Source organism: Etheostoma spectabile, chromosome 5 (assembly GCF_008692095.1).
Source record: "Etheostoma spectabile isolate EspeVRDwgs_2016 chromosome 5, UIUC_Espe_1.0, whole genome shotgun sequence".
Taxonomy (NCBI): domain Eukaryota; kingdom Metazoa; phylum Chordata; class Actinopteri; order Perciformes; family Percidae; genus Etheostoma; species Etheostoma spectabile.
The window spans coordinates 10,549,969-10,564,072 of NC_045737.1; the positions used below are offsets into that span (position 1 = coordinate 10,549,969).

General features: G+C 43.8%; 1 protein-coding gene across 1 annotated transcript in view; it reads left to right on the forward strand.

The window, feature by feature from the left end:
• The window catches only part of abhd17b (abhydrolase domain containing 17B, depalmitoylase), a 21,238-nt gene extending 7,134 nt beyond the window's left edge, over positions 1-14,104 (forward strand). The window contains exons 3-4 of the mRNA XM_032517040.1: positions 11,796-11,975; positions 13,852-14,104. Of these exons, the coding sequence (XP_032372931.1) occupies positions 11,796-11,975; positions 13,852-14,071 (400 nt within the window). The 3' untranslated portion in view covers positions 14,072-14,104. The remainder of the gene's footprint in view (positions 1-11,795; positions 11,976-13,851) is intronic.

The window sequence follows — 14,104 nt, forward strand, 5'->3', positions numbered from 1 at the left end:
CAAACCTGTAGGTGGCAGTGTAACGAGAAGCTCAAGCCCACGTTAGCCAATCAGAATCACTTCCTCTCTTGTCTCTTCGTCCGCTGCCTAAACCTCCGGTTGCCTTAGTTAACGTGAAAACAAGCTTTATGTCGACCAAACTAAGTGAGAAGACTATATGAGATTCAACTTCAGTTTTTATTTATAGCATCAAATAATAAGAAGTTATCTTGAGACACTTTACAGATAGAGTAGGTCTAGACCACACTCTCTAATTTATAAAACCCTAACAATTATAGTAATTCCCCAAGAGCAACTGGCGTGACATTGATGAGGACAAACTCCTTTTTAGGGAGAAACCTGGGACAGACCCAGGCTCTTGGTAGGCGGAGTCTGAGGGGGGGGGGGGGGGGGTGATGCACAGCGCCAATAACAACACTCACAATAAAGATAATGGAACAGTGACTACAAATGGTAGTCGTAGTAGTCCTAGCAGGGCGTTGCATGGTGTAGCGTGGCATAGGTGGACACAACTGGATCCAGCAGAGTTCAGCAGGGCATTGCGGAGCGTAGCCGGGGGTGCAGTAGGACCACGGCAACGGCTGCAACCAAGATCTTGGTGCCATCCTAATCCAAGGAAATACATAATATAATATATATATCCAGAATAGGCTGGGCGAAAAGAAAACCTGAGGACTCCCAGGAGTAAACTCCCCAGAACTAGATGTGCAACAATACAGTCAAAAGACATTTTACTTTTTTCTCTTGAATAAAAACATGTCAATAAAACTACACATATCAGGCCCTTAATGTGACTCTAATTTTCCGGTGTGGCCCTTTTAAAAAAAAAAAAAAAAAAAAAGTTGGGTTTGACCCCCCCCCCGGTTTAGGGGTTAAAGTGCCATGGAAACCATTTTGCCAAAAGCTTTAAAGGTGAATGTGTGGGAATCTCACATATTGCAATCAACTCTCTCGGCACGGAGTTCGAAGCACGTATAAGGCAAGGCAAGGCAGCTTTATCTGTAGAGCACATTTCAGCAACAGGGCAATTCAAAGTGCTTTACACAAAATCAGTTAAACAGATAAAACACAGGTACAAACAGTTAAAAATCATAAGCATTAAAAACCGGTAAAACACATGAAAAAATAGACACATAAAACACAAGAATAAAAGTTACAGTGCAGCATAAGAAATTTAAAGAAATGAGCAGTCATTTAAAGAAAGGCAGCATCAAAAAAGGTCTTTAGCCTTGATTTAAATAATAACGGCTACGGTCGTCGTTTAGGCGTCTTTCGTTTGCCTTTTGCTTCATCGGGTCTGTCTATCTTTAGACGGCAGCTCAAATGTTCACTCTTTTTTTTTTTTATGATGATGCCGGTCTCTTGCTCTTTTTCCAATTTCCTTCTTCAAATTTGCCGAGGCCAGGAAGCAGCGATGCCCGTTAGCAACACCTGGGAGTTTACCATGTGGCAACAAAAGACGTGGCAGTACGTCCTGTATGTCCCTCACCGGCTAACGTAGTTCAAGATGGCGCATGAATATGGAGCGTCTACCCCTGTTCATGCAAATGGAAATGTCAAATCTCAAACCAAAGGGAAGACTTGAAACTGACGGTTGAGGTCAGCATTCATGAAAAAGGACAAGTTGGTGAACGGGCAACACTGATTTTTGCCCTAAAAACATTACACGCTGGCCCTTTAAATGTGCTGGAAAGGAAAAGAGATGAGTCCCATGCTTTCTGTTTTTCATTTAGTTCCAGCCTACTTATTTCTGTTGTTGCACCGAGGATTCTCCTTCTCCCACACAGTCGTGACCAGCGCCGAAATATCATTTCATCTCTTCAAAATACTGTAATATCAACTTTCTGTGAGTGGTTTGTCTGCAGCAGGAAGGTGGAAACGGCCCTTCATCCACGCAAAACCTGTCAGCTACTCTCTTCATGTGAACTCTTATTGTTATTATAACATTATTATAATTATGTAACCAAGCCAGCTCGTGGCATTTGACACGGTGCTCTTTTACAACCAAAGACAACAATTAAAATAAGGCCAAAGGTTGGTACCACAAGTCCACTGTACGTTTTGGGGGGGGGGGGGCTAAATAATGCAAGAGGATGTCACATAAATTCAGGGCCATTTCAGTGACCCCCCCCCCACCTGCCGCTGCACAACCTATCTGGGTCCTGATGTTAGAATAAACCTTGTAAAGCAATATTGCAATTTATTTTAATTTTTAGTTATTTTAACCAATGGTTCACTTAAATGATCTATTGCTAAAGTATCGCCGATGGCAACTACATCATATCAGTTTCCCGCAAAACACAACGAAAGCTGAAAATCCAGGTTATGATCTTCTTCACCTGTGAAATGTCCTACTGACGTGATGTGCATTCTTCTTAGAAAACAGTTTTTAGAAATGTCTGACGATACATTGTCTGTAGAAGTGTATTGTTCAACTTCTGTATTTTTAAATAAGGAAAACAACATCGCATTACTCAATACTATCGAGTCACAATACTGTTACTACATAATCGCAATGAATGAAAAACTACACAAATCCAATCGGCACCCATGTATAGTGAAATAATTTAATCCCCAAGCCTACTGTAAAGAAATCTGCATGTTTTGGGACTTAAATTTTTAAATAAGTTGGAATTTTATTTTTTATATATAATTTTGATTCTCGACAAACGCTGCTGCTTCCTTCTGTGAGTTTTAAGCAGACGGTGTGAAATAGGTGTTAAAGCGCTGCCATGTCCTCCCTTCTCTCCATTGAAGCCTCTGTGTTTACAGGCTGGTGGGGATGCTCAATGTGCTCTAGAGGCACAAAAAAGGTTTACTGTGCAGGGCTGGTCTAAAGGCTTTACTGTTTATTTTTATAACCAAAGACAACAGTTAAATTAAGACCAAAGGTTAGCTCCCCGTGTCCATTTTGCATATCTGTCTTTAGGGAAAACCAAATGACGCGTCAATGCAAAGTCTGTGGATGGGACGTCGGATCAACTGTAGCGTCATTTATTGGTCGATGTCATACACTGTGTGGGTGTGTGGGTGTGTGTCCGTCTCTGTGTGTCTCTCTCTGTGTGTGTGTGTGTGTGTGTCTCTGTCTCTGTGCGTGTCCGTCTCTGTGCGTGTCCGTCGGTGTGCGTGTCCGTCTCTGTGTGTGCGTGTCCGTGTGTGTCTCTGTGTGTGTGTGTCCGTCCGTCCGTCTCTCTCTCTCTGTGTGTGTGTCCGTCCGTGTGTGTCTCTTTCTCTCTCTGTGTGTGTGTCCGTGTGTGTCTCTGTGTGTGTGTCCGTGTCCGTGTGTGTCTCTGTGTGTGTGTCCGTGTGTGTCTCTGTGTGTCCGTGTCCGTGTGTCCGTGTGTGTGTGTCCGTCCGTCCGTCAGGATTGCACTAATCACTTATGTTGCCTTAAACACATTAAACCCTTTCGGTTGGCTGCTAAGGCCTCCACACCGACAGCATTACATCAGCTCACCGGGCACTTGAGTTTAACTTTCATTCACTGAACAAAAAAAGATTAAATTCTGGTCAAGGCGATACCCCGATTTCTCAAACGCCATGGAAACACCTTAACCCGGTTAAAATCTTAAGTTCTTGAGTTCTAATGCCGCAGTTAACCGAGGTAGAAAACTCCTTCAGTAACCAGGTTATTGCTCTATGTATACACCTTAACCGGGCTATGGTCGGTTAAAGCATCTGCACATATATCACCTGGTGTGAGACCATACCTGCAGTGTGTGGGCGTGTGGTGTGTGCTGTGTGCTTGCGTGCGTGCGTGCGTGCGTGCTGCGTGCGTGTGAAAGGCAAGCAAGGCAAGGCAGCTTTATTTGTATAGCACATTTCAGCAACAAGCAATTCAAAGTGCTTTACAACAAATCAGTTAAACAGAAAACACAAGTAAAAACAGTTAAAAATCCCAAGCATTAAAAACCGGTAAAACATGATAGACATAGTAAAAACAAAGAGAAACATAAAACACAAGAATAAATTTACAGTGCAGCATAGAAATTTAGAAATGATTAGTCATTAAAAGAAAGCAGCATCAATAGAAAGGTCTTCAGCCTTGATTAAAAGAACTGAGAGTAGCAGCGGATCTACAGGTTTCTGGGAGTTTTTTCCAGATATGAGGAGCATAGAAACTGAGCTGCTTCACCCTGTTTAGTTCTGACTCTGGGGACAGAAAGCAGACCTGTCCCGATGACCTGAGAGGTCTGGGTGGTTCATAGTAGTAGCAGATCACATATTTTGGACCAAACCGTAAGTGATTTATAAACTAGCAAGGTACTTTGAAATCAATTCTTTGAGACACAGGAAGCCAGTGTAAAGACTTCAGAACTGGAGTGATGTGATCCAGTCTCTTGGTCTTAGTGAGGACTCGAGCAGCAGCGTTCTGAATCAGCTGCAGCTGTCTGATTGATTTTTTTAGGGAGACCTGTAAAACCCGTTACAGTAGTCAAGTCTACTGAAGATAAAGGCATGGACAAGTTTTTCCAATCCTGTTGACACATAAGTCCTTTAACCCTTGATATATTCTTAAGATGTAGGCTGACTTTGTAATTGTCTTAATGTGCTGTTAAAGTTCAGGTCTGAGTCCATGACTACACCAAGATTTCTGGCTTTGTCTGGTTTTTACATTGTTGTTTGAAGCTGAGCGCAGACTTTTAATCGTTCCTCTCTTGCCCAAAAACACACCACCTCAGTTTTTCCTTCATTTAATTTCAGAAAGTTCTGGCACATCCAGCCTTTAATTGTTCGATGCACTTAGTCAGTTTTTGTATGGACTATAGTCCCCTGGCATAAGTTTATGTAAATTTGTGTGTCGTCCGCATAACTATGGTACATTATTTGTTGTTTTTTCCATAACTGAGCCAGTGGAAGCATGTAGATGTTAAACAGAAGAGGCCCAAGATGGAGCCTTGCGGAACTCCGCACGTCATATTTGTACGCTCAGATGCATAATTACCTATAGACACAAAGTAATCCCTATTCTTTAGGTAGGATTCAAACCAGTTTAGTACTGAGCCAGAAAGGCCAACGCATTTTTCCAATCGGTCTAGTATTATGTCTGTTCGACCGTGTCAAATGCAGCACTGAGACAAGTAATACTAAGATTGAAATTTTGCCATTATCTGTGTTAAGGTGGATGTCATTAAAGACTTTGACAAGAGCCACGTGTCGTGCTCGTGGTGTGGTCGGAAACCCGACTGAAAGGTATCAAAACTAATGCAAGGCCTCTATGCGTGGCCTTGCATTAGTTTGGCTGCCTGCGTCCCTCGTGCATGTCTCTCGTGTCGGATCAGACGCACCGCCTGAAGACGAGAGCATTGGACCGTGTAAGTCTCTTTTTCTGGGTATTTGACATTTTTGAACACTGATTCTTTCTGGTGTTTATAAAAAAAAAAAACACTTCCTGTGTCATCCGATCTTTTCCTCTGTATGATCGATGAGATCTTTTATACCTAGTGCATTAAAACTAATGAACTGCGCTAACCTGCCCCTTTCTACAAAGGGAGAATCGTGCGTGTGTGTAACCTGATCTGATGTAATAGGGCGTTTTTGTTTGGTGAGACCAAAGAGGATTATCCCGCCTCAGTTGGACAATAAAGTTTTATTCTTCTGAATCAACAGTCTGCGTATTCCTCTTTGCCTACATGTCGACTAACTCCCTCTTAGACAAAGAGTTTTTTGTTTTTGTTTTGTGTGTGGATTTGTCAATTTCTTGATGCTTTTTCATGCTGAATGACCAGGAAACTTCTCTGGTTAACCAAAGGTTTAAAGGGGCGCTCTGCAGTTTTGCCCATTCCTCCGCTTTTTTCTCACAGATTTCTCTAGTAAACCCCTCCCCCTACAGGTTTCTCTAGAGAACCCCCTCCCCCTACAGGTTTCTCTAGAGAGCCCCCTCCCCCTACAGGTTTCTCTATAGAGAACCCCCCCTACAGGTTTCTCTAGAGAGCCCCCTCCCCCTACAGGTTTCTCTAGAGAGAACCCCCCTCCCTCTACAGGTTTCTCTATATTTTTATTATTTCCTAGAAACTACCGAGCCCATCGGTGGTCAACACAATATTTAAAGTGGTGTTTCTGTGTGATACTTTGAGGCCAAACTCCCTTTAACAGACCACTTAAAGCTCAATGATCTGTTTATTAAATCAACTGATGGATCAGTCGACAAAGCCATGTGAGTTGGAGAATGTCGTGGTGTTGACTCACTTGTTTTTGCAGCCACGGTCGTGCTGTCTGACGGAGGTAAACCACCTGTCGCTCTGCTTGCAGGCGAGCCGCCTGTCGCTCTGCTTACAGGCGAACCACCTGTCGCTCTGCTTACAGGCGAACCGCCTGTCGCTCTGCCTACAGGCGAACCACCTGTCGCTCTGCCTACAGGCGAGCCACCTGTCGCTCTGCCTACAGGCGAGCCACCTGTCGCTCTGCCTACAGGCGAGCCACCTGTCGCTCTGCCTACAGGCGAACCACCTGTCGCTCTGCTTACAGGCGAACCACCTGTCGCTCTGCTTACAGGCTAGCCACCTGTCGCTCTGCTTACAGGCTAGCCGCCTGTCGCTCTGCTTACAGGCTAGCCGCCTGTCGCTCTGCCTACAGGCGAACCGCCTGTCGCTCTGCTTACAGGCGAACCGCCTGTCGCTCTGCCTACAGGCGAACCGCCTGTCGCTCTGCCTACAGGCGAACCACAACCTCCCGTCCTGCGCTCTTTTGTTCAGCCCAGGTGTCTGGGGCACTCCCCTCACCTGAGCAGGGCGTGGATCTGATGACTCATGAGTCGGCGTGTGTACACACACACACACACACACACTCCTCCAGCCTCTATCATCATCCTAATGATTGCACTAATGATAGAGTGACTCAGGTGGACTATTTGTTCTGAATTCGAAGAAATCGAGCTTTAGGAAATGGTTTATTGATCAAAAACGTGACCAAACTGACAAAAGCCCGTCTCACGTCCTTTTTCTTTTAACAGTTTTCTTTCTACTCTCTGCTCTGGATGACTGTCTTTTCCCTCATGAGATGCAGGCGGGCCAGCAGTCAATCCTGCTACTCTAAATATTGAGTGGTAGCCTAGCAACCCGTTTGGTCTTCCCGCACTGTGGCCAATTAAAGCAAACAGGAAGCCCTTGCTTCCTGCTCGATCGTCGTATTGATCCAAATCTAAATGCCATCCGTCTTCGGGCACTTTTCACAGCGGGAGAGAAACATGGACCCAGAAAGGCAACCAGCCGTGTCTCCGTAGGGTTTACTACCATCAGTGTGTAGTCGGGCTGATGAGGGCAAAGGTCAACGAGCAGATCACCCGACCGTTAAACACCGAGCAACAGGAACACAGATCAGTGATGGTACGACTTTGTAAGACTTGCAGTGTTTTCCTTGGTTTGTGGAAAGGAAGACCTAGGCTGCATCTCATAGCCCTGCCTCCTCCAGTTAGATCAGGGCTGTAGTAGTCTAGCCCGGACTCGAGACCGTTTCTCTATGGTCTCGGACTCGCTAGTATTTGGACTCGGGCTTGTCTCGGTCTCGGCCACTGGTCTTGCCCAATATGGCTTTTGGTCTTGACCGAGTCCAGGTGTCTTTATTATGTTGATGATGATAATAATATCGGAGGGAAAGTGAAACCCAAAATTGATTGTCTTGATACTGTCAGGCATTTGTTTTCTGTCCTGGACTTGGTCTTGACTTGGACTCAAACCTTTTTGGACTTGGTCTTGGACTCAAACTTCTTTTGCTGAAAAGTAGCATTTTTCTGCCATTTTTGCATGAAAAGTTACTTTTATGATTTAATCAATTTTTCAGTAAACTTCTTTTACTGAAAACCTTTTTTTTTTTTTAATTTTTGGACCATTTTTTTTTTTTTTTTAATATAAAAACACGCTGGTTTTGGATCGGTACTCTGTATCGGCCGTTATGTAAGTTGCGGTATTGGATCTGAACGTCTCTGGTTGATCCAGTGTAAGATGATCAAAAAGGTGCTCAACATAATAACAAATCAGTGGAACGCTTCAGTGGAGGATCCCCCTGCTGTCGTGCAGATGGTACTCTAGTCTGTTTCTACATATGTTCAGGATATCCTAAAATATCTGTTAGTCATCGGGGCTGCTATGGGATGAGAATATCTTCAGGTCTTCAGTGAGCAAGAGGAGGGCAGCAAGAGAACGAGAGAGAAAGAGATGGAAAGGGGGAACACGGGAGGATGTGATGCATAATGGATTGGATTTGTCAGACTAAATTGATAAAGGTTTAGGGGGGGGCGTCACCATGGAGCATGGCTGACACCTATTCAAGCTGAAATGTAATAAAGTAAATCGCAGGCTTGAGCTGGCCAGTTCGGTGGGGGGGGGGGCATCTTGTGTGACCTGGGTTTGTTCAAAGCATGAACACAGCTGCAGATCTGCATTGCGACTGTCCTCCTTCCTACTGAGCTATAGGCGCGGGTGGAGCAACGTTATGGAAAGGATCTCTACAGAGAGAGAGAGATAGAGAGAAGAGAGAGAGAGAGAGACCTTGTTGTTAAAGCGAAGATCCTTTAGTTTAACATGAAGCAGCCCCAAAAAACCGGCACCATTCGGGGGGGGGTGGGGGGGGAATATGAATCACAATTTTTTGAGCTTAGAATTGATTTCACACGTTCTCTGCTCGCCACTATTTTTTTTAATTTTTTTTACTCACAAAGTGTCTGGTTTTATTGCATGCACACATAACCATGAATACACAATTGCAGTACCAAGCTGATTGTTTTTGGGCACCTATCGTTGCAGGTTCATCACCACCAGCCTTAATAGGCTTTCAATGTAGAGAAAGGAGAGCATGGGCACGCTTTATAATTGAACACCATTTTAATTAATACATAAAGATTTTATACCGTCTGGTTAAAACTCACGGAAGAAAGTTGCAGTGTTTTTGTGATGCAGTCGGCTCGTAAAATTAAATGAGAATCAAAGTCATAAAAAAATTAAATCGTGAACAGGGTGAATCAAGATTGCGATTTTTGTTCCATTCATCGTGAAGGCCTGCCCCGAAATCACCATCACCAAACCCACCAGAATCCATTTAAACTTAAAATGAACCGTACTTCTTATCATCCTGAAAGACATTTCATTCAAAGCCGACAGAAAACAAAAAATAAAACCAAAAGCCGTCTCGGTTCGTCTTTCCTCTGTTCCAACAATCACCGGTCTGGTCTGGTTGAAAGCCGTAATTCACCCGTTCACATGTGGAAATATGCTGCTCTATACACGCTGACAGTATTTATTTAGATGTCTGTTGAGTTTGGCAGTTTCGGGTTCATGTTCTATCTCTGTAGGGATCGTTTCCATAATGTTGTCAGACACTAATAGAATATCAATATGAGCCTTTCAGCAGCAACAGCAGCACTTTTAGGCAAGGGAGCTTTTATTTGTAGAGCACATTTCGGCAACAGGGCAATTAAAAGTGCTTTACACAAACGGTTAATTAATTAAAAACCGAAAACAAAAGAATGAAAGTTACAGTGCACTATAAGAAATTAAACATTAAAGCAATGAACAAGCATTTAAAAGCAGGCAACATCAAAAAGAAAGGTCTCCAGCCTTGATTTTAAAAGAGCTGAGTAGCAGCGGATCTGCAGTTTTCTGGGAGTTTGTTCTTGAGTCGATTAAGTGTAAAGCTATAAGCAAAGCATGCTACGTTAAGTTTAGGGAAAGCTATGCTGCAGTGTCATATGTCCCTTTTGTCGGGTGTATTCGTCTGATGACTAAGCTGCAAACGGTTTCAATTTACCCGCTGGGTATTGACATTGTTGTAGTTACCATTACATAACATGTAATTTATGACTCTTTTATCCAAAGCCACTTACAACTGCTCTGCATGTCAGCGGTCCCACACCTCTGGAGCAACTAGGGGTTAAGTGTCTTGCTCAGGGACACATTGGTTGATGTATCGCAGTGGGAATCGAACCCACGTCTCCCACACCAAAGGCATGTCATATCCACTTCTCCATTGCCACCAAGTAAATGTAAATGGACTGTATTTATACAGCGCTTTTCCAGTCTTAACGACTACTCAAAGCACTTTTACATAGTAATGTTGTGGTATTTATTTCCCCATTTTGGTCTAATCTTGTATTCTTTTTAACCGATGTTGTCGTCTTTGTTGTCATGTACTGTATGTCAACTTCTTTGCTACTGCAGCAAAGTTAATTGCCCCTCGGGGACAAAAAAAGTTCTTGAACTTGAACCATGGTGCAGCATCGAGGTTGAGGCTTTCATGTACGTAATCGGAGCCTTTTCTAAGCCCACTACGCCGTAAAGTGCGCTGTAACAAAGCGTTAAGTACTTGTGCTGAGATACGAAGCCGCTGATGCTGTGACTGCTTGAAATGATCCTGATGCCTATATGTGTAACGTAGCGAGGCGCTTGATAATTGCTGGAGTGGAATATGAACGCTGAGTCGGAGAGTCGATGTCCTCTTTGATTTCTTCCAGTAACTGTAACAATGCATGGCTGCCTAATCTCTAACTCTCCATAGTTTTGTGTTTTCTCAATTGAAAAAACGTGATCCTTGTGGCGAAAATCTTTTCAGCTCGTCTCCGTGTCCCATGTCTTCGTCTGGCTCGGTTCACTGTTGTATTTCACCAGGAGGCGGATGCGAGGAAACCTGCTTCCAGGTTTACACCTGCTCCTAAGAGGCGGAGAATTTTCACCGCAAAATGGAGGCGTGTTGTCACGAGCGGGTTTTGTTCAAACCGCCGAATACATAATTACGTTCCCCTCCCATCTCTTTATGGGAAACTCCCACTTTCTTTCCCTTTGACCCTTAAGCAGTGTGTGTGTGCCCGTGTGTGTGTGTGTGTGTGTGTGTGTGTGTGCGCGTGTGTGTGTGCGCGTGTGTGTGTGCGCGTGTGTGTGTGTGTGTGTGTGTGTGTGTGTGTGTGTGCGCGCGCCCGTGTGTGTGTGTGTGCGCGCGCCCGTGTGTGTGTGTGCGCGCGCCCGTGTGTGCAGTGTGATGTAGTGTTCTCTGTTGCAGGTTGTCAGCTGACTGCGAGAGCGGGTCACGTTCTCCGTAATCAGCTGTGGAATGTCTTCTCTCCTCCCTCCCTCCGTCCGACTCCAGTATCTTTCTTCTTCTTCCTTTCTGCTTGTTTTGCTCTCATTCCCCCTTCTTTCCTCTGAATCACGAGACTACAGCGCCCGTCCTCTCTTTGCAGCTGCTTCAAAAATCCACTGCACTATGAATGTTTCTAGAGCTGCAGAGACTGATGACTTTAGTTGTCAACTATTAAATTAATCTGCCACTATTTGGATTATCGAATTAATCGGTGTGAGTTGTATTTTATGAGTGACAAAAAGTAATCTTTGTCAGCTTTAAATGTGATTACGTTCTAGTTCCTTCTCTCCTCTGTGACGGTAAACTGAATGGTCCTCATTTATCAACCTAATGTGGAAACCTGAATCATTTATAAACCTAATGTAGAAATTAGCTTACTCAGGATTAGGCTCCACTCGGGATTCATGAAAACGTATCGCACCAATCGGCGTGTAAGACTGGTCGTACGTTGATAAATACGGCTGCAAACCATCGTAATTTAAATGTCACGCCCTGATATATTCTCTGTTTTGAGGCCTCGCCCCTGCTATTCAAGACATGGCAAGACGTAATCGGGCTAAGAAGCGGCACTTTTCAGAGGTGGAGCTTGAAACCCTGACATCTCGGGTTCATTTGCAGTAACGTGCGTCCTGTTTGGCTTCCTAAAAAAACTGGCTAGTGATGTAAATATCCCGTTGATAATCAGCAAAAGGGTGATGTTCTGATGTTCTGCGTGTCCGTTCCTGCAGGTACGGCATCCGGCCGGAGAACGTGATTGTGTACGGGCAGAGCATCGGCACCGTGCCGTCGGTGGACCTGGCGTCGCGCTACGAGAGCGCCGCGGTCATCCTCCACTCGCCCCTCACCTCCGGCATGAGGGTGGCCTTCCCCGAAACCAAGAAGACCTACTGCTTCGACGCCTTCCCGAAGTGAGTTCACTGCATGGGACACGCAAACTGCACAGACATTAAAATCACAAAAGCACCTGGCATTTAAAACTTAAAAATTTAAAACTTCTGGGGGTGGGGAGGCTGGGGCTATTTCCACTTGAACTTTTGTTTCCCATGTTTTTGTGTCCAAGTGACTGATGGTCTTTGAAGTTGGTCCAGTGTTAACCCTCATGTTGCCCTCATGTTGTCCTTGGGTCAAATTGACCCGTTGTCCTATATCAATGTCCTTTTAAATTCCCCAAAATAACATGATTGATTCCACACAACGCTCTTTGCCAAGTACAAATCTCTACTTTCATTAATTTTGGGTCTTATTCCATTTTATAGCATTTGAAAACAAATGGAAGTGTTGTTGAAATAGTATTGAGTAAAAGTTGACATATTCCAGTCTGTGATTATCATCAACATCCATTCCTTTAATTTTAGTCTCAATAATTCCTAATTTCTGCTTTTCTAACTCAAACATTAGGTATAATTCCTAAAAATAAGGTTTATTGACCATAAATTCCAAAAATAACTGTAAAACTAAAGTTAAAAGTTGGTGTTAAGTGGTGTTGAAAACATCAAAAGTGACAAACATTGGGGGGAAAAAAGCGTCAAAAGTGTTGAAAAAAGGGACAAAAAGTAAGAAAAACTTGATTAAAAGCTTCAAAAAAGGGTTGATTTTCAATTTTGACTGGAAGACAACACGAGGGTTAAGCAGCGAAACAAACTGCAGAGTAACGTTAATGGGCAACTGCACACGTTCAGTTCCTTCTATGCGTCCACTAAAATGTTTTTGCCATTGCCTCAGATTATTGTTCTAAGTGACAACACTATGGAAAGGATCCCTACCGAGATGGACCTTTTTGTTGAAGAGTAAGATCCCTTTTTAGTTTAACATGAAACAGCCCGATATGACCGTCACCAAACCCACCACACTCCATTTAACTTAACAGTAATTGTATCATCCTGAAACACACAACAAAATAAAACTATCAAAAGTTGTTTTAGTTCGTCTTTCACTGTTCCAAAAATCACCTATCTGGTTGGTTTGAAACAAATAAATACTGTTAATTCACGCATTGACATGTGGAAATATGCAGCTCTATACACGCTAAAAGTTAGCTGGATTATTTACATGGAGTCGGGTGGAGAATCTGCGGCTCTTATACTACAACGCTGAAAATAGTGCTTATTTACAAGGAGTATGGGGAGATATGCTGCTCCTATAACGCTAAAAGTATGTGATTAGTACATGGAGACTGTGGAGATATGTGCTCTATACACGCTAAAAGTAGGAGTATTTACATGGGTCTTCTGGTGGAGATTATCTGCTCTATAACGTAAAAGTATGATTATTTACATGGAATCGGGGCTGCTCCCCCTCTTAAGATGGTTGATTTTTTTAGCTGTTTCATGTTAAACAAAAAGGATTTTACTCTTTATCAACAAGGTTTATCTGTGTAGGGATCCTTTCCATACTGTTGTCAGACACAAAGAAGAATCTAAGCTGGCCCTAGTTGAAAAATACAGAATTTCCTTTTAAAAAAAAAAAAAAACATTGTGTGAATGCATTTACATCAGGCGCACACACCCAAGCTTGCAAACATGAACTTATAAATTAAATTGTTTTCAAATCATTACAGGAAGTGATCTAATTGAGGCACAGGGCTTAAAAATGTTCCCAATGGCTCCCTCTGGTGGTCAGTTGGCAAACTAGCTCTGCTTCATTTCCCCTTATTTATTTTTTTTGTGAACTTTTTTATTTTATAACTCAACCCCGCTGTCCCTTTTTTGTTCGACTCTCTTCATGTCGGTATTTTATATTTCTACATCCCTGGATAGCTCTGTTTCTCATCTTCTTGCTCCACAGCATTGACAAGATATCCAAGGTGACGTCGCCGGTCCTGGTGATCCACGGCACGGAGGACGAGGTGATCGACTTCTCCCACGGCCTGGCGCTGTACGAGCGCTGCCAGCGCCCCGTGGAGCCGCTGTGGGTGGAGGGCGCCGGGCACAACGACGTGGAGCTCTACGGACAATACCTGGAGAGACTCAAACAGTTTGTTGCACACGAGCTGGTCAACCTGTAGAGGAGCTGGGGGGGCGGGGGAGGGGGGGGGGAA